At 53.8% G+C, this 24,653-nt stretch overlaps 3 protein-coding genes across 3 annotated transcripts; all 3 read right to left on the reverse strand.

The window, feature by feature from the left end:
- Positions 1 to 37: 37 nt before the first annotated feature.
- LOC136367747 (protocadherin alpha-6-like) lies at positions 38 to 2,700 on the reverse strand. The gene is given in 3 exon segments (XM_066329543.1): positions 38 to 2,308; positions 2,310 to 2,513; positions 2,515 to 2,700. Coding segments are annotated over 3 exon segments (2,661 nt in total).
- A 5,854-nt stretch (positions 2,701 to 8,554) lies between these two features.
- LOC136367748 (protocadherin alpha-6-like) lies at positions 8,555 to 11,134 on the reverse strand. Its single transcript, XM_066329545.1, has one exon. It carries the CDS (start codon positions 11,132 to 11,134, stop codon positions 8,555 to 8,557), a length of 2,580 nt encoding a protein of 859 aa, XP_066185642.1.
- A 9,551-nt stretch (positions 11,135 to 20,685) lies between these two features.
- Positions 20,686 to 23,244, reverse strand: LOC136367749 (protocadherin alpha-2-like). Its single transcript, XM_066329546.1, has one exon. It carries the CDS (start codon positions 23,242 to 23,244, stop codon positions 20,686 to 20,688), a length of 2,559 nt encoding a protein of 852 aa, XP_066185643.1.
- Between the last annotated feature and the right edge of the window lie 1,409 nt (positions 23,245 to 24,653).

Here is a 24,653-nt window from a genome sequence, read left to right on the forward strand (position 1 = left end):
CTCCGGAAAGTACCCTCCGGCAGATAAAAAGGTGCCGTTACGATTTTAAAGACTCAGCCAACATTCCACTGCCCTCAGGCCGTGGGGCCGGAGCCACGCTACAAACAGGAACTGCAAAGGGGACTGTGAGACTTGGCCGAGGGGGGAGAGAAGGAGTAAAGGCGAGCAAAGCAGTGCCACTGACCGTGCCGAGGAGGGCGGAGGGCTCCGGCTGCGTGTCCTTGGGCGCGGCGCCGGGCGGCGGCGGAGGGAAGTTGGGGCTGAAAACCATGAGGTCGCTCTTGGCCGCGCCGTCCGCCACGCACAGGCTGCGGCTGTGGCGCTGCGAGTACGACCAGCTGCCCACTTCGCTGGCGCACACCAGCGTCGTGGGCCCGGGCCCCGAGAGCACGGCCGCCCGCGGCGCCCAGCGCGACGCCCCGTACAGCACCACGGCCAGCAGGAACAGGCTGGACACGGCGCAGATGGCCACCACCAGCCACACGTTGGTGGCCGCGCCGGCCGCCCCGGCACCCGCGTCCGCGCCCGGCGCCGCCCGCGACGACGACGACGACGACGATCCCGCGGCCGCGGCCAGCGCCGCCTCGGCCGCCTCCACCAGCGACACGCTGAGCGTGGCCGTGGCCGAGCGCGCCGGCTCGCCGTGGTCGCGCACGACGATGAGCAGCCGGTGGCGAGGCCCGTCCGCCTCGTCCAGCGCCCGCGCCGTGCTCACCTCGCCGCTGTAGAGCCCGACGCGGAAGGGGCCCTTGCCCCGCGGCTCCCACAGCTCGTAGCGCAGCCACGCGTTGTAGCCCGAGTCGGCGTCCACGGCGCGGATCTTGGCCACCACCTGCCCCGCCGGCGCCCCCCACGCCGCCCACGCCCACAGCGTGTCCGACGCCGACACCGAGCCCCCCGCCGCCTGCGCCGCCCGCGCCGCCTCGGCCGCCGCGCCGCCCGCCTCCGGCGCCGAGCCCGCGGGCGGCAGCAGCGCCGGCGCGTTGTCGTTCTCGTCCAGCACGAAGAGCTGCACCGTGGCGTTGCCGCACAGCGGCGGCTCCCCCGCGTCCACCGCGCGCACCTCGAACTGCAGCACCTGCAGCTCCTCGTAGTCCAGCGGCTGCAGCGCCCACAGACGCCCGCTCTCCGCGTCCACCGACACGTAGCTCGACGCCGGCCGCCACCCGCCGCCCGCCGCCCCCGACCACGACGACCACGACGACGACGCGGCCGCCGCGCCGCCCTCCCACACCGAGTAGCTGACGCGCCCGTTGCCCGCCTCGTCCGGGTCCCGCGCCCACAGCCGCGCCAGCTCCGCGCCCGCCGCGTTGTTCTCCCGCGCCAGCACCGTGTACACGGCCTGCGCGAACGCCGGCGCGTTGTCGTTCACGTCCGACACCGGCACCCGCAGCCCGCGGCTGGCGCGCAGCGCCGGCGCCCCGCCGTCCTCCGCACGCACCTCCACCTCGTACTCCGACACCCGCTCCCGGTCCAGCGCCTCGCGCAGCACCAGCGAGTACGAGCCCGCGAACGTCGCCTCCAGACCGAACGGCGACGCCGGCCACACCCAGCACCGCACGCGCCCGTTCGCCCCCGAGTCCCGGTCCGACACGCTCAGCAGGGCCACCACCGTCCCCACCGCCGCGTCCTCCGACACCGGCACCGACAGCGACGTCACCCGCACCTCCGGCGCGTTGTCGTTCACGTCCAGCACTTCCAGCACCACCTTGCAGTGACCCGACAGCGGAGGATTTCCTTGGTCTGTCGCGTCCACTTGCAGGCGATAGAGGCTAACATTTTCAAAATCTAAATTGTTCCCGAGACGAATCTCTCCACTCTTTCTGTCGATTCGGAAAACGTCTCTTCCCTCCTGAGGGAACAGCGTCTGGAGCGTATAAGAGATATTTCTGTTTGACCCTTCATCTAAATCCGTGGCATTTAGCTGGATGACTAAGGTGCCGTGTTCTGCATTCTCCGGCAGCTGCACTTTATACACCGACTGGTTGAACTGGGGCGCGTTGTCGTTCGCATCCAGCACCGAGATCACCAGCTCCATTGTCCCTGTCAGAGACGGCCGGCCCCCGTCACTCGCCGTCAGCACCAACCGGTGAACGGGAATCGTCTCGCGGTCCAGAGATTTCCTAAGCACCAGGAATAAGGACTCACCGCCCTCCTCGGTTTTTTGTAAATCCAGAGAGAAATACTCGCTGGGGCTGAGTGTGTAGGAGAGCTGCGCGTTTGCTCCGATATCCGCATCCGAAGCACCCTCCAGCGGGAAACGAGACCCCGGCAGAGTGGCCAGTTCCGCGATGCTGAGGTTTTTTTCGTGCGGCGGGGAAGATGGGGGCATTGTCGTTGATGTCGGTGACCTCCAGCTCCACATGGAAGACGCGCAGCGGCCGCTCCACCAGCACCTCCAGGCGCAGCGCGCACGGCGCGCTCTTGCCGCACAGCTCCTCCCGGTCCAGCCGCGAGCTCACCAGCAGCGCGCCGCTCGCCCCGCTCACCTCCACGCTCGCCCGCCGGCCCCTGCGCCACCAGCCGCAGCCGCCGCGCCTCCGCCTCGCCCGCCTCCAGGCCCAGGTCCTGCGCCAGACGGCCCACCACCGTGCCGGCCTCGGCTTCCTCCGGCACCGAGTACCGCACCTGCCCGCCCGCCAGCGCCCAGGCCGCCTGCAGCACCAGCACCCGCAGCGCCGCACGACAACGCTCCCCCATCGCCGCCGCCGCCGCCGCTCTCTCCGCCGCTGCTGCGGCCGCCGCTGTGTGTGCCGGGCCCGGCCCGGTCCCGCACGGCTCCCCGCCGCCGCCCGGACGCACCGGCTCTGCTGCCCGGCCCGCGCCGCCCCCCCGCGCTCACAGCCGGGCTCTCCGCCGCACCGGGGCGGAGCCGCCCACACGCCGTTCCCGAGCCTGCAGCGACACCGTGCGCTGCTCCGCCGCCTCACACGCTCACACACAGCGCCTCTGCCTCCGCTCCATCACGGCCAGCTCCTCTGCCGTGTCCTGCTCCTCTCTCTTTTTTTCTTTTTGTTGCGCCGTCCTTTCTCGTATTTATTTTCTTCCTTTTTCCTCTTATATATGTCTGTTCTTTTATCTTTCAATTCCGTATTTTTCATCTGGTTTAATCCGCTGGTCACCTGCTCCGCCACAACGCCCCGCGCCGCCGCTTCCCTCATTGCCATTCAATCTGACGCCTCTCCCTCTGTGCTCTTTTATTCTTCTTACCTCTTTTCCTTTATCGCTTGCTTTATGCTTGCATAGGTTCATTTCTTTCTGTCCTCTTCTCCTTCCTTTCTTACTTCCATTATTTTCTCTGGTTTTCATCGTGTTTTCTTTCCCTTCTTCTACCTTCTCTTTCCTGTATAATTTTCCCATTCCTTTCTAATGTAGTGTCTACTGTTCGCTGTCATTTTGATTTATTGCCCTATGCTTTTTTAAAACTCATTTTCCTTTCCAATCTTTGCTCTTCTTTACCTTCGCCGACAATTCGACAGTAGCCTTCTTCGTTGCTGTGGAGGTCATCCAAGTCGGAGCTCTCCGCGCGAATTGCGGTATATCAGCACTCATTATGCTATATCAGCGCCAGGGCTAAGTGCTGGAACCGGGGGAAGAATGTTAGGCACCAAGTCTGTTCAGCGTCTAAACGTAGAGGACGGTGCTTACTGATCATGTTCTTTATCTTCCATTTTTTTTTCTTCCATTCTCTTCTCTTTCCGTTATTTTATGGCTCCCTTTCTATCTTACTTTTTACTTGTGTAGTCGCCTTCGTTGATATATCCTTTCCTCCTTCATTTTCTTCTACTATTCCTATTTTTTTTTCTCACTTTCCATTATGTTTTCTGGATCTCTTTCCTATGTATTCTTCATGTTCTTAACTGCCATAATTTTTACATCCTCCTTCTCGTTTTCTTTCCTTATCTTTTATGTCCGTCTATTTCCTTTACTATAATTCTTTCCAAATGTTTATATAAAACTCTCAATGAACATGTCCTTCGATAAATCTTCCCATTCCTGTACCGTGAAATTATTCCTTCCATTGTTCCGTTTTTTCCACTTCTTTTTGACCTTTTCCCTTTTTCTTCTTTTTTCTTTAGTTTTTATTCCTCTCCTCGCTGTTCAGTCTTTTCCTCTCCTTATCGGGTGCTGCCATCCTTGTATCTTCTATTATTTTTTCCACTTGAGGAAATGTTTTTAAAATAGTTACTCCACAACGTCACGAAGCACAGACAGCCCCTTTAGGAAAAGGGCGCTCCCAGCTCTCATTCCTCATGACAGGGATTTGCTTTCTTCCTTTCCTCCATTAACACGAACCTGCAGATTCCTTCCCCTTCAGAATCAAAGCCACATTTGCAGCCTTCAATCATCTCAACGACCCGAGAAATAAATCAATAAAGCAATCACATCATAAAGAACAGCTTTGTTACATCAGAGAAGAGCCCACCCATTCAGACATTTGATACAAAAAAGTCTCAGGAGTCTAAATGACCCAAGGGAGTCTCTCCTTTGCAAAATCAAACCCAGCAGACTCCACCATGATAAGCCTCCAAGAATGCTGAAAAAAAAGAAGCATGATGACATCACGGTCCTCATTTACCTCGATGAAGAACAATTCGGCCTGACTCACTATTCACCTCCAGAGCTATTAAAAAATTCACCACGGCGTTGTCACGGAAAGCATCCTCGACATGCCCAACACATCTCCTCCTACAAAAGCACTGAGGTCACCTCTCCATCTGTCTTTGCTGCCCACTTCTCACCCGGTGCCAGGGAGCAGCAGAAATTAATGAGAGCACACAATGGTGCCCCAAACCTACAGGAATTTTAATTCAGGCAAAACTCGGTAGATCAAACAAGAAGATACCACAGCGGGACAGGAACCAAAGTACACCTTGTGTCACACAGAGCCTCTTCAGGTAGCACTAACTCACCTGTAGCATCACTGGTTGCTTCTTCACAAAAACTAACTCCAGCACCAGGAGTATTTCTTTGAAAGGACACTGTCCCTTAATGCCAGCTAGAATACCAGCACCAGGGAGATGACTGATGCAATGTCCCAAAAAAAGGCTGCTAGAACTAAATAAATTTCAAAAAGTCTTCTGGATGACCAAGAAAAATCCACATCAATGGCAAGGGACTAAAGGCACGCATGGCAAGTCACTTGATAAGCTGTAATATCACAGGGAACAACACCAAGCAAGAATACTGAGAACTGCTGGAGGTCCTGAGAGGATCCCACAAAAGCAGCACTACAGGGTGGGATGTTGGGGAAGATGAATCAGGGAAACCTTATAAATATAATTGCTTAGCAAAAGATTCTGAAAATATGAAACCTATAATCGAAATAGAAATGAAAGCTTACTTTGAGTTGTAGGGTACTGAGTATTAGGTACTATATAACCTGAAAACAATAGCCTGGCTGGCTGAGGGAGAATCTCTTTTGATTGAACAATGCCTTTCTGCTGGCTGAGGGATCCAAAGGTCAATGTGGCAAAACAGAAGTCTAAAGAGTAGTTTCCAGAGTTTAAAATATAACACAGTATGGTAATATAGTAGCTCTTATAGGCTGTATGTAGATTCTATAGGATTTTGTGTCTTATATTGGTTACTCACTGTAAATTAGAATATTCATCACAAAAGGAAATATAATGTATTGTAACAAAGACCTCGCTCTCTTAACTCTCTTACCTCTTCACTCTTACCTCTCCTCTTAACTTTTAGCTCTTACCCTTCCTCCTCCCCTTATTCTCGCTCTCTCTCACTCTCTTCCCCCTGCCACCTTGCTCTCGTGCTCCCTTCTCTCTCAGCTCTCACCCTGCTGTTCTTTCTCCCTCTCTCTTTGGGTCTTCTCTTCAGCCGAGGCTGGTGGCTGAAGGCAAGGCCCTTTTACCCACGACCCTTGCAATAAACCCACATGTTCTAGAATATACAGGTCAGCAGAATTCCTTGTCCCAGCCGTCTGCAGATTTCCCTACAGTGGATATTTTCTCAAGGCTTTCTATTCGCATCATCTCTCACTCTAAGGCAGGGGAAATGAGATCTCCACAGCTAACCAGACATTCTCCACAAGTTCCTCCACAAGGACATACATTGTCTTCCATACAGCAGCTCCATTTTCCTGGGACAACAATACTCCTTCTTAAATTCACCCTCCCCATCACACAGGCCCAGCCCCTATTTAGTGCCACACGCAGGATCACTGCCAAAATATCCAACATTGCTCAACCTCAGAAACATGCTCTGTCTGTAAACCCACTCTGCATAGGATCTGGGCCCTTGTGCTTCCTCATCTTCTTTCATTATCACCACAAATCATATACAGTCTAAAATAATCTGACAGGCTTTTCCCAGCTACATGACCTTCAGCATGAATGCTTTCCTCCTTTTCAGCAAGTGTACGCAAAAATGCCAAAGAACTCTATGTTATACTTCATAAAATTCTGTGATTTGAGCTGTGGCAGTTCTGATCCCAGTCCACACAAATTTATTTCTTCAAGAGAAACTTGGAAAGTAACAAAGCACAGGACCACTCGCAATATCAGCCATGTGGAACAACTTGTACCACATGAACAGGGATAATCAGGCAGGTTTCAGGGTCTTCCTGCAAATATCAGAACCATCCACATGTGACATCAGGACACACCATCTCTACTGAGGCCAACTGAGCAGTGCACAAGTAAAGGAAGTTGAGAACATAAAGATTATAAATGCTTGTAAATCCCACCTGAGGAGGAGCAAGGAACCATCACAGCAAAATCTACATCTGTGGACACTACTGTGGAAGCCCACAGCTACACGAGGACAGCAAGTTTAGGTGTTCCCCTCCCACAACACCTTGAACCTGAACAAGCTGTTCCATCAGACAAAACTCGGCACTCTCCATCTCACCACCTCTTACCAACACAGGGCCTACATCAGGCAGGGAACAGCAGAAGACACAGTCCCTGGTGGAGAGACTCCAAACTGCAAAGGACATTGAGGACATTTCTGTATCACACTCTCATCTCATTATCAGGAAGGCCTCCCACTCCAGACCCTTAGGACCAAGGAAAGCATCCTCAGCAAGAACACTCCCTTCCCATCCTGTCTCACCCTTTCCTGTAAAAATCCTTCACTCGCCCACTCTAAGATCTCTTCTAAAGACAAATATATAACCTCATGATATTTTCTTATGACAAGATCCATGGTCTGCCCAAGGATTTTCAGTTTCCCACACAAGCCTTTCTGCTGCTCATGGTCACCCTTCCCATCAGAAAAGGGCCAGGCCCTACTCGGTACAACAGATCACATTTTCCTTTCCTTCCACAAGGTTCCACATGACCCCTCCTTTGCAAAATCAAACCCAGCAGACTCCAGCATGATAATCCTCCAAGAATGCTGAAAAATTGCTTATTCTTGCCAGCAATGACACACCATAAAAATCCACGGATGGTATCATCAACACCGTCTATGGCAGATGTTCTGCTGCTGACACCTCATCTTCTGCACTGCTTCTCTATGGGAATGCTATTTTCGAAGGTGATATTGGAACCTCTAAACAGCAGTGGCATTGATTTTGTGATCCCAGGGAAGAACCGATACTGTGGGGAGGACACTAACACATGATACTGCCTGTGTACCAGAAAGTTATTTAAGAATTCGTGGGGAATGGTGATTCTTTGATGTTGGGGGCTATTTGTTTGTTTGTTCATTACTGAAGGGAAGATTTCCACTTTTAAAGCCCTCTTAGATTATTGTTCATTGATGTTAGAATTGTTGCAAATTTCGAGAGAACGTGAAAGAAGGACAGTGTACTTCACACTGTGTCTCTGGTCAGGAACACAAATCCTCAGGAAAGTGGGAGGCAGGAAAACAACAAATCAATTTCCCTCTTCAAACACATAGATCAGATCATCTCCATGAATACTCTATGTTTTATACACTCTTCTCCCTGAGTATTTTATACTACTACCCACAACAACATGATACTTGCAAAAAGATCACAGGAACATCATTGGAAATATCTGCCACAGCTACATTATTTTCTACATGAGTCTCAGATTAGAACGATAACAGAGAAAAATTGTCCTTGGATATCCACTTTTCACCTTGAATCAGACCTTCACACATGCCTATAATTAAAGGACAGGAGGGCAGTTTTCAATGAAAAGACAAATGAATACCAGCACAACCAACACACAGCAAGGGCAGTGAGGTGGTACACAGTGCCTGCGGGTCTGTCACTGCCACAGCCCGGCTGTCTTCAACTCCTTCACCCAGCTCGGGTGGAAATGCTACACATGAGCATCAGAACCCCCTTCTTGTCTGCAAATCTCACACCTCCGGGCACTGCTTGTCGCACGGGACGGTAATTTGAGTCTACAGCAGAACAACTCACATTCAGAGCCCAAACCCTCAGCTGCCTACAGTAACTGCTCGAAGGGGAATTACATTCTGCACCGGCCTCAGAAAGAGCCGGGGGCCGCGGAAAGGACACGGGGACAGATGCGACGGGGCTTTTGGCGTCCTTAAGCACCCGCTAAGTACCGAATGTCCCGAAGCCGTGGGAACTGAGCCCGGCTTACAACAGCAACTACCCGGAGGGCGGATGAGAAGGAACAGAGAAATGAACGAGGGAAGCACCACTGACCGTGCCGAGGAGGGCGGAGGGCTCCGGCTGCGTGTCCTTGGGCGCGGCGCCGGGCGGCGGCGGAGGGAAGTTGGGGCTGAAAACCATGAGGTCGCTCTTGGCCGCGCCGTCCGCCACGCACAGGCTGCGGCTGTGGCGCTGCGAGTACGACCAGCTGCCCACTTCGCTGGCGCACACCAGCGTCGTGGGCCCGGGCCCCGAGAGCACGGCCGCCCGCGGCGCCCAGCGCGACGCCCCGTACAGCACCACGGCCAGCAGGAACAGGCTGGACACGGCGCAGATGGCCACCACCAGCCACACGTTGGTGGCCGCGCCGGCCGCCCCGGCACCCGCGTCCGCGCCCGGCGCCGCCCGCGACGACGACGACGACGACGATCCCGCGGCCGCGGCCAGCGCCGCCTCGGCCGCCTCCACCAGCGACACGCTGAGCGTGGCCGTGGCCGAGCGCGCCGGCTCGCCGTGGTCGCGCACGACGATGAGCAGCCGGTGGCGAGGCCCGTCCGCCTCGTCCAGCGCCCGCGCCGTGCTCACCTCGCCGCTGTAGAGCCCGACGCGGAAGGGGCCCTTGCCCCGCGGCTCCCACAGCTCGTAGCGCAGCCACGCGTTGTAGCCCGAGTCGGCGTCCACGGCGCGGATCTTGGCCACCACCTGCCCCGCCGGCGCCCCCCACGCCGCCCACGCCCACAGCGTGTCCGACGCCGACACCGAGCCCCCCGCCGCCTGCGCCGCCCGCGCCGCCTCGGCCGCCGCGCCGCCCGCCTCCGGCGCCGAGCCCGCGGGCGGCAGCAGCGCCGGCGCGTTGTCGTTCTCGTCCAGCACGAAGAGCTGCACCGTGGCGTTGCCGCACAGCGGCGGCTCCCCCGCGTCCACCGCGCGCACCTCGAACTGCAGCACCTGCAGCTCCTCGTAGTCCAGCGGCTGCAGCGCCCACAGACGCCCGCTCTCCGCGTCCACCGACACGTAGCTCGACGCCGGCCGCCACCCGCCGCCCGCCGCCCCCGACCACGACGACCACGACGACCACGACGACGACGCGGCCGCCGCGCCGCCCTCCCACACCGAGTAGCTGACGCGCCCGTTGCCCGCCTCGTCCGGGTCCCGCGCCCACAGCCGCGCCAGCTCCGCGCCCGCCGCGTTGTTCTCCCGCGCCAGCACCGTGTACACGGCCTGCGCGAACGCCGGCGCGTTGTCGTTCACGTCCGACACCGGCACCCGCAGCCCGCGGCTGGCGCGCAGCGCCGGCGCCCCGCCGTCCTCCGCACGCACCTCCACCTCGTACTCCGACACCCGCTCCCGGTCCAGCGCCTCGCGCAGCACCAGCGAGTACGAGCCCGCGAACGTCGCCTCCAGACCGAACGGCGACGCCGGCCACACCCAGCACCGCACGCGCCCGTTCGCCCCCGAGTCCCGGTCCGACACGCTCAGCAGGGCCACCACCGTCCCCACCGCCGCGTCCTCCGACACCGGCACCGACAGCGACGTCACCCGCACCTCCGGCGCGTTGTCGTTCACGTCCAGCACCTGCAATTCCACGCTGCAATGACCTGACAGTGGGGGCGTTCCGTGGTCTCTCGCCTCAATACGAAAATCAAATACACTGACTTCTTCGAAGTCTAGAACGCCCGTGAGGTGAATCTCCCCCGTCTCCGGATTAACGGAAATCACATCTCTTCCACTCGGGGGAACGAAACTTGTTGCAGCAAAAGTAATTTCACTGTTAATGCCCTCGTCCGCATCCGTGGCATTCACCCGCCCCACGAGCGTCCCCACGGCAGCATTTTCAGGCAGTTGCACTTTATACACCGACTGGTTGAATTGGGGCGCGTTGTCGTTCACATCCACCACAGTGATCACCAGCTCCATTGTCCCTGTCAGAGACGGCCGGCCCCCGTCACTCGCCGTCAGCACCAACCGGTGAACGGGAATCGTCTCGCGGTCCAGAGATTTCGTTAAAACAAGTTCGGGTACAAGATTTCGCTCATTCGACTTTTGTAAATCCAGAGAGAAATACTCGCTGGGGCTGAGTGTGTAGGAGAGCTGCGCGTTCGATCCGATATCCGCATCCGAAGCACCCTCCAGCGGGAAACGAGACCCCGGCAGAGTGGTCAGTTCCGCGATGCTGAGGTTTTTTCGTGCGGCGGGGAAGATGGGGGCATTGTCGTTGATGTCGGTGACCTCCAGCTCCACATGGAAGACGCGCAGCGGCCGCTCCACCAGCACCTCCAGGCGCAGCGCGCACGGCGCGCTCTTGCCGCACAGCTCCTCCCGGTCCAGCCGCGAGCTCACCAGCAGCGCGCCGCTCGCCCCGCTCACCTCCACGCTCGCCCGCCGGCCCTGCGCCACCAGCCGCAGCCGCCGCGCCTCCGCCTCGCCCGCCTCCAGGCCCAGGTCCTGCGCCAGACGGCCCACCACCGTGCCGGCCTCGGCTTCCTCCGGCACCGAGTACCGCACCTGCCCGCCCGCCAGCGCCCAGGCCGCCTGCAGCACCAGCACCCGCAGCGCCGCACGACAACGCTCCCCCATCGCCGCCGCCGCTCTCTCCGCCGCTGCTGCGGCCGCCGCTGTGTGTGCCGGGCCCGGCCCGGTCCCGCACGGCTCCCCGCCGCCGCCCGGACGCACCGGCTCTGCTGCCCGGCCCGCGCCGCCCCCCCGCGCTCACAGCCGGGCTCTCCGCCGCACCGGGGCGGAGCCGCCCACACGCCGTTCCCGAGCCTGCAGCGACACCGTGCGCTGCTCCGCCGCCTCACACGCTCACACACAGCGCCTCTGCCTCCGCCCCGCGATGGGTATGTTTTCTGCCGTGTCTTCTGTCGTGCTATTCTTTTTTCCCCTTATATCTTCCTTTTTCTTTGTAAGTAGACCTTCATTTCTTCTTTTCTTTCTTCGCTGCCTTTTCATTTTTCTTGCATTCTGCGGTTCCTTCTTTACGGACATTTTTCCTTTCTCTTTCCTTTTTGTCTTTGTACTCTTTTCCATTTCTTCCTTGACTGTCTTTTTTTTCCTCCTTTTTATGCCACTCTCCATTCTATCCGCTCCTTTCCCTTCTCTTTCCCGGCACCTGTATTCTTTAGCTGCACTGGAAACTCGTCAGTGTCCTCTGCCACCGCGGAGATCATTAAATGCGGAACCATCACCGCTAATTACAGAATATCGTTGCTGGAGAGCTGTGCTGCTCTTATCAAAGGTGTTAGGAACCAACTCCTCTCAATGTCTACAGATGTGGCAGGTGCGTGCTGGTCAGCTCTTTTATCCTCTGTTTTGTATTTCCATTCTGCCCTTCTTTCTACTTTCATTGTGGTTTGGAATGGTGTTGCTGGTTGGGTTCCGGTTTTTGGGAGTGGAGTAGTTTTTTAGTTCTGTTGTTTTCATTGTAGCGAGTTCAATATTTTCTTTACTACTTCGGCTACTACTGCTATTATTATGAATATTATTACTATTAATACCGCACCTCCGGCGCATTGTCGTTCACATCCAGCACCTCAAGCTCCACGCTGCAGTGACGGGAAAGTGGAGGAGCCCCTTTATCTCTTGCTTCGATCTCGAGGTCATATGACTGGATCTCCTCGAAATCCAGATGCCCGTTTGTCCACCACTTGTCCTTCAGTAAAACTTCCCATTTCTCTACCGTGCAATGATTTCTTCCACTGTTTCTGTTATTCCACTTTTTCTTTGTCCTTTTTCCTTTTTCATCTCCCTGTTTATCTTCTTCTTTTTCTTTGCTTTGTCTTTTCCCTGCTTATCTTCTTCTTTTTGTTTGCTTTTTTCTTTCTCTCCTAGCTGTGTGGTCTTTCCCTCTCCTTCTCTATCGCTGCCATCCTTGTATCTTCTAGAATTTTTCCACTTGAGGAAATGTTTTTAGAATACTTACTCCACCACGTCATGAAGCACAGACAGCCCCTTTACCAAACGGGCGCTCCCAGCTCTCATTCCTCATGACAGAGATTTGCCTTCTGGTTATGCTCCACAACGCTGCGCCTGCCGCTTCCTCTCCCTTCAGGATCAAAGCCACATTTGGAGCCTTCAGTCATCTCAAGGACCCGAGAAATCAATCGACAAAGCAATCACATCATAAAGAACAGTTTTGTTACATCAGAGAAGAGCCCACCCATTCAGACACCTAATACAAAAAATGCTCCAGAGTCTAAGTGACCCAAGGGAGTCTCTCCGTTGCAAAATGAAATACAGCAGACTCCAGCACTAAAAGCCTCCAAGAATGCTAAAAAAAAAAAAAAAAAAAAAAAAAAAAAGCCTGATGACATCATATTCCTCATTTACCTCGATGAAGAACAATTCGGCCTGACTCACTATTCACCTGCAGAGCTATTAAAACATTCACCACGGCATTGTCACGAAAAGCATCCTCGGCATGCCCAACACATCTCCTCCTAGAAAAGCGTTAAGGTCACCTCTCCATCTGTCTTTGCTGCCCACTTCTCACCCGGGGCCAGGGAGCAGCAGAAATGAATGAGAGCACACAATGGTGCCCCAAACCTACAGGAATTTTAATTCAGGCAAAACTCGGTCGATCCAACATGAAGATACCACAGCTGGACAGGAACCAAAGTACACCTTGTGTCACACAGAGCATCTTCTGGTAGCACTAACTCACCTGTAGCATCACTGGTTGCTTCTTCACAAAAACTAACTCCAGCACCAGGAGTATTTCTTTGAAAGGACACTGTCCCTTAATGCCAGCTAGAAGACCAACACCAGGGAGATGCCTGATGCAACGTTCAAAAAAAGGCTGCTAGAACTAAATAAATTTCAAAAAGTCTTCTGTTTGACCAAGAAAATTCCACATCAATGGCAAGGGACTAAAGGCACGCATGGCAAGTCACTTGATAAGCTGTAATATCACAGGGAACAACACCAAGCCAGAGTACTGAGAACTGCCTGAGGTCCTGAGAGGATCCCACAAGAGCAGCACTACAGGGTGGGTGCTTTCTCAAGGATTCCTATTGGAATCCTCTACCACTCTAAGGCATGGGAAATGAGATCTCCACAGCTAACCAGACATTCTCCACAAGTTCCTCCACAGTGACACAGACTGTGTTCTACCCAACACCTTCATTTTCCTAGGACAACACTCCTCCCCACTCAAATTCACTCTCCCCATCACATAGGCCCAGGCTCTATTTAGTGCCACGTGCAGGATCACTGCTGAAATATCCAACCTAATCCCACAGAATTCTGCATGAGAACATGCTCTCCACTCCCAAGACATACATTCTGAGAAATATCTTAGAGGCCACCCTCCATCTGTGCTTGCTGCCAACTGCTCAAACCATGCTGGAAGAAGCAAAAACGAAATGAGAGCAGACTGTGGTCTAATCTGGGAGTTATACAATATTTCAGGTTGGAAGGAAGCCACAAGGATTGTTAAGTCCAACTCCCAATCCAGACACATTTGGTCAGTCCAAGATGAAGATACCACAACTTAAGAGGCAGAAAGGTTCAGCTGTCTCTCAGACTCATCTTCTTCAGCAAGACGCCACTCACCTGTAGCATCATGGCTTGATTCTTCAGAAAAGAAATATTCTCAGAGCAGCAAACTGCTTCTAACACTAGCAGAGACTATTGGGTACAACAGATAGAAAATAATGATGTGCATTCTAGAAAAGCCTTGGAATCAGTGGGCAAAGCACAGTGCACTTCTATCACGAGGGATGGGTACCCTAAAGCTAAGGAAGGACATTGTCTCAACATCAGCGTCAGCTCAGGAGCATGGAAAAGTCATCCTGCACACTGATAGAAAATTACCCAAATGTTTGCAACCAGAAAGCTGCCAAAACTCAGTATCTCGTATTGTCTGGTATTACCAACACACTGCTAACATGAGAGACAGAAAAACAAGACTGTGAGAGCTTGGTAAGAAGGGAGAAGAAAGACAAATAATCCAGTCCCACTGTATTGAAATGCAGGAAGAGAACGACTAGGTGTAAGGATATGCAAAACTTCTGGAGAAATCCCAGGTATTAGTAATGTCTGTGGAGACTCTTCTTGATATTTTCTAATAGAATCCTCTGTCTCACATCCTGGGAAACAGCAACTCCACCTGAGCACACATTCTCCAGTCCTTCACCAAAGACACAACAGTTCTGCAGATCATCTCCCTCAGGCAAGAGCCTTCTCTGCTAAAGCTCATCCTCATCACATGCCCAGGCCATACCTTGTGCCACTTGCAGAATCTCTTTCACAATACCACAAAACCTGCTATAACATTGTCCTTTGCATATCCTCACCTTCCCTGACAACCGGCACAAGGAATATCTCGAGGGATATGAAGCCCCCCACACTCTGGCAGATTCCTCTCATCTGCCTACACATCATGATTTATGCCTTTTCAGCAATCTCTGGTGGAAATACCACAGAACATAAGAACTGACTCCTCAAGAACTTTATGACATAAAGGCATGTCTGTTGTCACCCCAGTCCACATGGAGCTGACACTTTGAGAGAATGAGACCAAATGCCAAAGCACAAAGCACCCCATCATATCAGCTGGATGAGAGAATTTGTACCATGGAGAACCACAGCGGGGCTGCTGTGCAGGGATTTGTGTGTACATCAGACATCAGAATCAGCCACCTGTGACAACAGGACATGTAACTTCAACCAAGGGGAAATTTTCAAGTCCCCAACTATGAGAAGTTGGATGCACAGAAATGACATCCACATTACCATGTGCCTTTAAAATTACCCTGAGGAAGCCCAAGGAACCATCATGGAAAGATCTGTGGCTCTGGAAGCCACTATAGATGCCCACCACAATACAAGGACAGGAGGCTGACGTGCTACTCTCCTAGAAAAAGTTGTCCTATATAGGAATCAAAAAGTTCATTGGGAATTACCCAGCACTCTGCATGCCACACCCTCTTTACTGACACCTTCTCTGCCTCAGGCAGACAACAGCACAAGGGATGTCTCTGGTGGGAAATATTCATAACCTCAAAGGACATGATGGGCATTAAACTACCATGGAATTAACTCAGCACCCAGAAGGCCTTCAACTCCATACCTTCAGGAGCCCAGGAATGGATCTTGGGAAGGAAACCTGTGCCCATCCTGCATCGTCCTTTCCTCTACTCATCCCCCATTCCCTACTCTGGGACGTGTTCTCCAGACAACAGCATCAGCTCACATTCTTGTCTTCTTATGACACGGCCCATGGTCTTCCCAAGGATTTCCAGTCCCCACACACTGTGAGGTCACACTTCATATTATGACATGGTCAGGGCCTACTCAGCCCCACTGCCGTGTTCACCTCATCTCCTGTGGCTCCCCCAGCCTCAGCTGGAAACATTACATTGGAGAATATTGTTTATAGAGGTGATGTCAGGACAACTCTAAAGGCAATGGCCATTGACAGAACGCTGTCAAAGACCAACCCAAATGCTGAAAAATACATCAGTGCCAACAATGATACCTACTGCACAGGAAAATGTGATTTCCAGTATGGACTGTGGGGCTTTTTGTTGTTGTTCTTGGGGTTGGTTTGTTTGTTTCTTTGTTTAAGAGGGTTTCCAGGGGTTTTCAAGCAAGTGGCTGGTGAATGCAAATAATAACATAACATGAAAAGAGGACAGTGTATGGTCATGCCACCTCACTGGACAATGCAGCTGCAATCCACTTCAGAAAGGCAAGACAAAGGAAAGAAAACATACACTTCAGGTCACAATCCTCTGCCTGCACACCTTCTACTGGCAGCTAGAATAACAACATACTTGCAGAAAGAACACAGAAAAAGTGTATAAGAACTTCCCTGCTTCCACAATCACTCTGGTAAGCCAAGAAAATGTGGGAAATTACACCATGAGGAGAGAGAATACTGAAGTCACATTTATCATCTTGCATCACCTCGCTTATGGAGGAGAGTCAAACAAGAGTACTGAGTTTTCGTAAGACAGCACATTAAATACCAGCATGATCAGCAGTCAGCAACAGTGACAGCACAGTGAATAGTACCTAGGGGACTGTCTCATGACATGGTGCACGTCTCCCCAGGGACTTTCAGTGCCATTAGACACATCTCACTCCTCCAGGTCAACCTTAATACCAGGAAATGGCCGGAGCCTCCACAATGCCACAGCCACATTCACCTCTGCAACCTGTCACTGCCCCCTTCACCTCCACAGGGCTCACTGCAGCTTCTGCACACTACTGCCAGCAATGAGAGCACCATCAGAAACATACAGATGGTGTCATATAGACCATGCCCAGCGCTCTACTCCTTCTAAAGGTGATGTCAGAATAACGCCAAATGACGATGGCAATGATTCCATGTTGTGATAGAACAACTCAATCGTTAACAAGCACTCCAACATAAAAGATTGTATTTTTTCTGTAGGAGAATTTATATTCCAAGCTTTGTTATTAGGGATTTTGGTGCTTGCTTGGCTGGGTGAGTTTATTATTTGTTAGTAAATTTCCAGGGCTTTTCAAAGGATGTGGCTCCTGATACAAATATTCCAAGAATATCACAACAAGCCAGTGTAGGTCATGCCAATTCTCTGGCCAGGAATGCAAGTCTACAACCATTCCTTCAATGACAGCACAAACCCCCACACAGCTGATATTATATATGCTGTGCTCAGCAGACTCCCTGTAGTTGACCCTTCATCTTTTCTACTGCTTCAGCTCTTCTGGGTGGAAATCGTAATCACCTGCAAATTCTGTCACTCTCCTGAAATTCTGGATATGTATTTGTAGACACGGTATCAGGAGATCTCTAATGACACTGAGCATTGATTTCGTGATCTAATGTAAAAAAAAACCTCCTGATAACCACAACAGTATAAGGGATATATCCTTATATATATATATATATATATATATATATATATATATCCTTATAGAGGTATATTTCTGTGATTTCTAAGAGAATTTTACCGGATAATTCACAACTCTGCTGCTGGGGATACAAATAATGAAAGATATCTTGACAGGCAAGTGTCAATCTCCAACAAGGAAAAAATGTATATATAATGATTTGGTGGGGGGAAGGGGTTGTGGAAAAAACAATTCCGTTTTCTTACACCGTCCCTGATTTTCCAACCCCTGTGCAAACCGATTATAATGCTACCCAGAAAACCAACACACTGGGAAAAAACACAGCAAAAGTCCAACAAAGCCATCCCGACTACTGTAATTAATCAGCTGGGAGAACCAGTGGGGAAAATTCCACCACAGCGGGAGAATGCCTTGAGGCCTCAACTGTAACCTTTCAGCACGTCACTTGAACAGAGCAGGAAAGAGGGCACAGGTTTTGACAATGTTGATACCGGCTCAATCAGCACTCAGGAAAGGCAGTTCAGCGGTCCATGGTGCCTGGGGGATTGTCACCACTACATCCTGCGTGTCTTCACCTCCTTCAGCAAGCGAGGGTTAAAATGTTACACACCAGCAAGGGAAAGTGCTGTCAGCAGAGCTGACACCTCGGTGCACCTATTCTCACAGTCAACAGAGGTTTCTTTCTAGGGGATAGCAAACGTAGGAGAGAACAACCCTCACTCAAAGCAACAAACTCAGCCACGGTCCGTAAATTTGCTGCAGGATCCCGGAAGACATTTCCCCAGCTCACTAACAGCTTGGGAGCTCCGGAAAGTACCCTCCGGCAGATAAATAGGTGCCGTTATCACTTAAAAGATTCAGCCAACATTCCAAGGTCCTCAGGCCCTATTTAGTGCCACACGCAGGATCACTGCCAAAATATCCAACATTGCTGATCCTCAGAAACATGCTCTCTCTGTAAACTCACTCTGCATATGATCTGGGCCCTTGTGCTTCCTCATCTTCTTTCATGATCACCACAAATGATATACAGTCTAAAATTATCTGACAGGCTTTTCCCAGCTACACGACCTTCAGCATGAATGCTTTCCTCCTTTTCAGCAAGAGTAGGCAAAAATGCCAAAGGACTGGACGTTATAGCTCATAATATTCTGTGATTGGAGCTGCGGCAGTTCTGATCCCAGTCCACACAAATTTATTTCTTCAAGAGAACACAGCAAGTGCCAAAGCACAAGAGCACCCACAGTGTCAACCAAGTGGGACAACGTGTACCACATGAACTGGGATAATCAGGCAGGTTTCAGGGTCTTCCTGCAAATATCAGAACCATCCACCTGTGTCATCAGGACACACCATCTCTACAGAGACCAATTGTGCAGTGCACAAGTAAAGGAAGTTGAGCACATAAAGATTATAAATGCTTGTAAATCCCACCTGAGGAGGAGCAAGGAACCATCACAGCAAAATCTACATCTGTGGACACTACTGTGGAAGCCCACAACTACACGAGGACATCAAGTTTAGGTGTTCCCCTCCCACAACACCTTGAACCTGAACAAGTTGTTCCATCAGACAACACTCAGCACTCTCCATCTCACCACCTCTTACCAACACAGGGCCTACATCAGGCAGGAAGCAGCAGAAGACACAGTCCCTGGTGGAGAGACTCCGAACTGCAAAGGACATTGAGTACATTTCTGTATCACACTCTCATCTCATTATCAGGAAGGCCTCCCACACCAGACCCTCAGGACCAAGGAAAGCATCCTCAGCAAGAACACTCCCTTCCCATCCTGTCTCACCCTTTCCTGTAAAAATCCTTCGCCCTCCTGCTCTGAGATCTGTTCTAAAGACAAATATATAACCTCATGATATTTTCTTATGACAAGATCCAAGGTCTCTGCAAGGATTTTCAGTTTCCCACACAAGCCTTTCTCCTGCTCATGGTCACCCTTCCCATCAGAAAACGGCCAGGCCCTACTCGGTACAACAGATCACAGTTTCCTTTCCTTCCACAAGGTTCCACATGACCCCTCCTTTGCAAAATCAAACCCAGCAGACTCCAGCATGATAAGCCCCCAAGAATGCTGAAAAATTGCTTATCCTTGCCAGCAATGACACACCATAAAAATCCACGGATGGTATCATCAACACCGTCTATGGCAGATGTTCTGCTGCTGACACCTCATCTTCTGCACTGCTTTTCTATGGGAATACTATTTCAGAAGGTGACATTGGAACCTCTAAACAGCAGTGGCACTGATTTTGTGCTCCCAGGGAAGAACCAATACTGTGGGGAGGACACTAACACATGATACTGCCTGTGTACCAGGATGTTATTTAAGAATTCGTGGGGAATGGTGATTCTTTGATGTTGGGGGCAATTTGTTTGTTTGTTCATTACAGAAGGGACGATTTCCACTTTTAACGCCCTCCTAGATTCTTGATCATTGATGTAACAAATGATACAAATTTTGAGAGAACATCAAAGAAGGACAGTGTACTTCACACTGGATCTCAGGTCAGGAAAACGAATCCTGAGGAAATTGAGCGGCAGGAAAAAAAACCAACCATTTTCCATCTTGAAACCCATGCAACAGGTCGTCTCCCTGAACAATTTATACAATCTTCTCACTCTGTACTTTTTAGTACTACCCACAACAACATGATACTTGCAAAAGGATCATAGGAACATCATTGGAAATTTCTGACACAGCTTCATTAGTTCCTAAATGAGTCTCAGAGGAGATCGATAATACGGAACTATTGTCCTTCAATATGCGCTTTTCGCCTTGCATCAGACCTTCACACATGACTATAATGAAACAAGACCAGGGCAGTTTTCAATGGAAAGACAAATGAATATCAGCACAACCAACAGTCAGCAAGGGCAGTGAGGTGGTACACAGTGCCTGCGGGTCTGTCACCGCCACAGCCCGGCTGTCTTCAACTCCTTCACCCAGCTCGGGTGGAAATGCTACACATCAGCATCAGAACCCCCTTCTTGTCTGCAAATCTCACACCTCCGGGCACTGCTTGTCGCACGGGAGAGTGATTTAATTTTTGAGCCGAAAAACTCATATTTAGAGCAACAAGCCTCAAATGCCTACAGTAACTGCTCGAAGGTTCTGCCATATTTACATTCTGGACCGTCCTCAGAAAGAGCCGGGGGCCGCGGAAAGGACACGGGGGACAGAAGCGAAGGGGCCTTTGGCGTCTTTAAGTACCCGCTAAGTACCGAATGTCCCTAAGCCGTGGGAACTGAGCCCGGCTTCCAACAGCAACTACCCGGAGGGCAGATGAGAAGGAACAGAGAAATAAACGAGGGAAGCACCACTGACCGTGCCGAGGAGGGCGGAGGGCTCCGGCTGCGTGTCCTTGGGCGCGGCGCCGGGCGGCGGCGGAGGGAAGTTGGGGCTGAAAACCATGAGGTCGCTCTTGGCCGCGCCGTCCGCCACGCACAGGCTGCGGCTGTGGCGCTGCGAGTACGACCAGCTGCCCACTTCGCTGGCGCACACCAGCGTCGTGGGCCCGGGCCCCGAGAGCACGGCCGCCCGCGGCGCCCAGCGCGACGCCCCGTACAGCACCACGGCCAGCAGGAACAGGCTGGACACGGCGCAGATGGCCACCACCAGCCACACGTTGGTGGCCGCGCCGGCCGCCCCGGCACCCGCGTCCGCGCCCGCCGCCGCCCGCGACGACGACGACGATCCCGCGGCCGCGGCCAGCGCCGCCTCGGCCGCCTCCACCAGCGACACGCTGAGCGTGGCCGTGGCCGAGCGCGCCGGCTCGCCGTGGTCGCGCACGACGATGAGCAGCCGGTGGCGAGGCCCGTCCGCCTCGTCCAGCGCCCGCGCCGTGCTCACCTCGCCGCTGTAGAGCCCGACGCGGAAGGGGCCCTTGCCCCGCGGCTCCCACAGCTCGTAGCGCAGCCACGCGTTGTAGCCCGAGTCGGCGTCCACGGCGCGGATCTTGGCCACCACCTGCCCCGCCGGCGCCCCCCACGCCGCCCACGCCCACAGCGTGTCCGACGCCGACACCGAGCCCCCCGCCGCCTGCGCCGCCCGCGCCGCCTCGGCCGCCGCGCCGCCCGCCTCCGGCGCCGAGCCCGCGGGCGGCAGCAGCGCCGGCGCGTTGTCGTTCTCGTCCAGCACGAAGAGCTGCACCGTGGCGTTGCCGCACAGCGGCGGCTCCCCCGCGTCCACCGCGCGCACCTCGAACTGCAGCACCTGCAGCTCCTCGTAGTCCAGCGGCTGCAGCGCCCACAGACGCCCGCTCTCCGCGTCCACCGACACGTAGCTCGACGCCGGCCGCCACCCGCCGCCCGCCGCCCCCGACCACGACGACCACGACGCGGCCGCCGCGCCGCCCTCCCACACCGAGTAGCTGACGCGCCCGTTGCCCGCCTCGTCCGGGTCCCGCGCCCACAGCCGCGCCAGCTCCGCGCCCGCCGCGTTGTTCTCCCGCGCCAGCACCGTGTACACGGCCTGCGCGAACGCCGGCGCGTTGTCGTTCACGTCCGACACCGGCACCCGCAGCCCGCGGCTGGCGCGCAGCGCCGGCGCCCCGCCGTCCTCCGCACGCACCTCCACCTCGTACTCCGACACCCGCTCCCGGTCCAGCGCCTCGCGCAGCACCAGCGAGTACGAGCCCGCGAACGTCGCCTCCAGACCGAACGGCGACGCCGGCCACACCCAGCACCGCACGCGCCCGTTCGCCCCCGAGTCCCGGTCCGACACGCTCAGCAGGGCCACCACCGTCCCCACCGCCGCGTCCTCCGACACCGGCACCGACAGCGACGTCACCCGCACCTCCGGCGCGTTGTCGTTCACGTCCAGCACCTGAAATTCCACGCTGCAATGACCTGACAGTGAAGGCGTCCCGTGGTCTCTCGCCTCAATACGAAAATCAAATACACTGACTTCTTCGAAGTCGAGAGCTCCCGTGAGGTGAATCTCCCCCGTCTCCGGATTAAGGGAAATCACATCTCTTCCACTCGGTGGAATGAAACTGATCGCCGTAAAGGTCACCTCGCTATTACTTCCCAAATCCGGATCCGTGGCATTCACCCGCCCCACGAGCGTCCCCACGGCAGCATTCTCTGGCAGCTGCACTTTATACACCGACTGGTTGAATTGGGGCGCGTTGTCGTTCGCATCCACCACCAAGATCACCAGCTCCATTGTCCCTGTCAGAGACGGCCGGCCCCCGTCACTCGCCGTCAGCATCAACCGGTGAACGGGAATCGTCTCGCGGTCCAGAGATTTCGTTAAAACAAGTTCGGGTATAAGATTTCGCTCATTCGACTTTTGTAAATCCAGAGAGAAATACTCGCTGGGGCTGAGTGTGTAGGAGAGCTGCGCGTTTGCTCCGATATCCGCATCCGAAGCACCCTCCAGCGGGAAACGAGACCCCGGCAGAGTGGCCAGTTCCGCGATGCTGATGTTTTTTCGGGCGGCGGGGAAGATGGGGGCATTGTCGTTGATGTCGGTGACCTCCAGCTCCACATGGAAGACGCGCAGCGGCCGCTCCACCAGCACCTCCAGGCGCAGCGCGCACGGCGCGCTCTTGCCGCACAGCTCCTCCCGGTCCAGCCGCGAGCTCACCAGCAGCGCGCCGCTCGCCCCGCTCACCTCCACGCTCGCCCGCCGGCCCTGCGCCACCAGCCGCAGCCGCCGCGCCTCCGCCTCGCCCGCCTCCAGGCCCAGGTCCTGCGCCAGACGGCCCACCACCGTGCCGGCCTCGGCTTCCTCCGGCACCGAGTACCGCACCTGCCCGCCCGCCAGCGCCCAGGCCGCCTGCAGCACCAGCACCCGCAGCGCCGCACGACAACGCTCCCCCATCGCCGCCGCCGCCGCTCTCTCCGCCGCTGCTGCGGCCGCCGCTGTGTGTGCCGGGCCCGGCCCGGTCCCGCACGGCTCCCCGCCGCCGCCCGGACGCACCGGCTCTGCTGCCCGGCCCGCGCCGCCCCCCCGCGCTCACAGCCGGGCTCTCCGCCGCACCGGGGCGGAGCCGCCCACACGCCGTTCCCGAGCCTGCAGCGACACCGTGCGCTGCTCCGCCGCCTCACACGCTCACACACAGCGCCTCTGCCTCCGCTCCCTCACGGCCGTGCCCTCTGCCGTGTCCTGATTCTCTTTCTTTTTTTTCTTTTTGTTGCGCCGTCCTTTTTGTATTCCTTTTCTTCTTTTTTCCACTTTTTTATGTCTGTTCTTTTATCTTTCAGTTCGGTATTTTTCATCTGGTTTAATCCGCCGGCACACCTGCTCCGCCACAGCGCCCCGCGCCGCCGCTTCCCTCATTGCCATTCAATCTGACGCCTCTCCCTCTGTGCTCTTTTATTGTTCTTACCTCTTTTCCTTTATCGCTTGCTTTATGCTTGCAAAGTTCATTTTTTCTTGTCCTCTTCTCCTTCCTTTCTTCCTTCCATTATTTTTCCTCTGGTTTTCATCGGTTTTTCTTATTCTTCTTTTACCTTCTCTTTCCTGTATAATTTTCCCATTCCTTTCTATTGTTGTGTCTCTTGATCGCTGTCATTTTGATTTATTGCCCTGTACTTTTTATAAACTCTTTTATTTCCAATCTTTGCTCTTCTTTACCTTCGCCGGCAATTCGTCGGTTGCATTCTGCGTTGCTGTGGAGGTCATCAAAGCCGAAGCTCTCCGCCCAAATTGTGGTATATCAGCACTCATTATCCTATATCAGCGCTATTTCTATCAGCGCTAATTGCGGTATATCAGCACTAGTTATGATATATCAGCGCCGGGGCTAAGTGCTGGAACCGGGGGAAGAATGTTAGGCACCAAGTCTGCACAGCGTCTAAACGTACAGGTCGGTGCCTACTGATCAGGTTCTTTATCTTCCTTTTTTTCTTCCATTCTCTTCTCTTTTCCTTACTTACTGGATCCCTTTCTGTCTTACTTTTTACTTCTGTAGTCGCCTTCATCGATATATCCTTTTCTCCTTCATTTTCTTCTAATATTCATATTTTTCTTTTTTCTCTCTTTCCATTCTGTTTTCTGGATCTCTTTCCTATGTACTCTTCATGTTCTTAACTGCCATAATTTTTACATCATCCTTCTCGTTTTGTCTCCTTATCTTTTATGTCCATCTTTTTCCTTTACTATAATCCTTTCCAAATGTTTATATAAAACTCTCAATGAACATGTCCTTCGGTAAATCTTCCCATTCCTTTACCTTGCAATGATTCCTTCCATTTTTCTTTTTATTACACTTCTTTTTACCCTTTTCC

This window comes from Sylvia atricapilla, chromosome 14, assembly GCF_009819655.1.
Source record: "Sylvia atricapilla isolate bSylAtr1 chromosome 14, bSylAtr1.pri, whole genome shotgun sequence".
NCBI lineage: Eukaryota > Metazoa > Chordata > Aves > Passeriformes > Sylviidae > Sylvia > Sylvia atricapilla.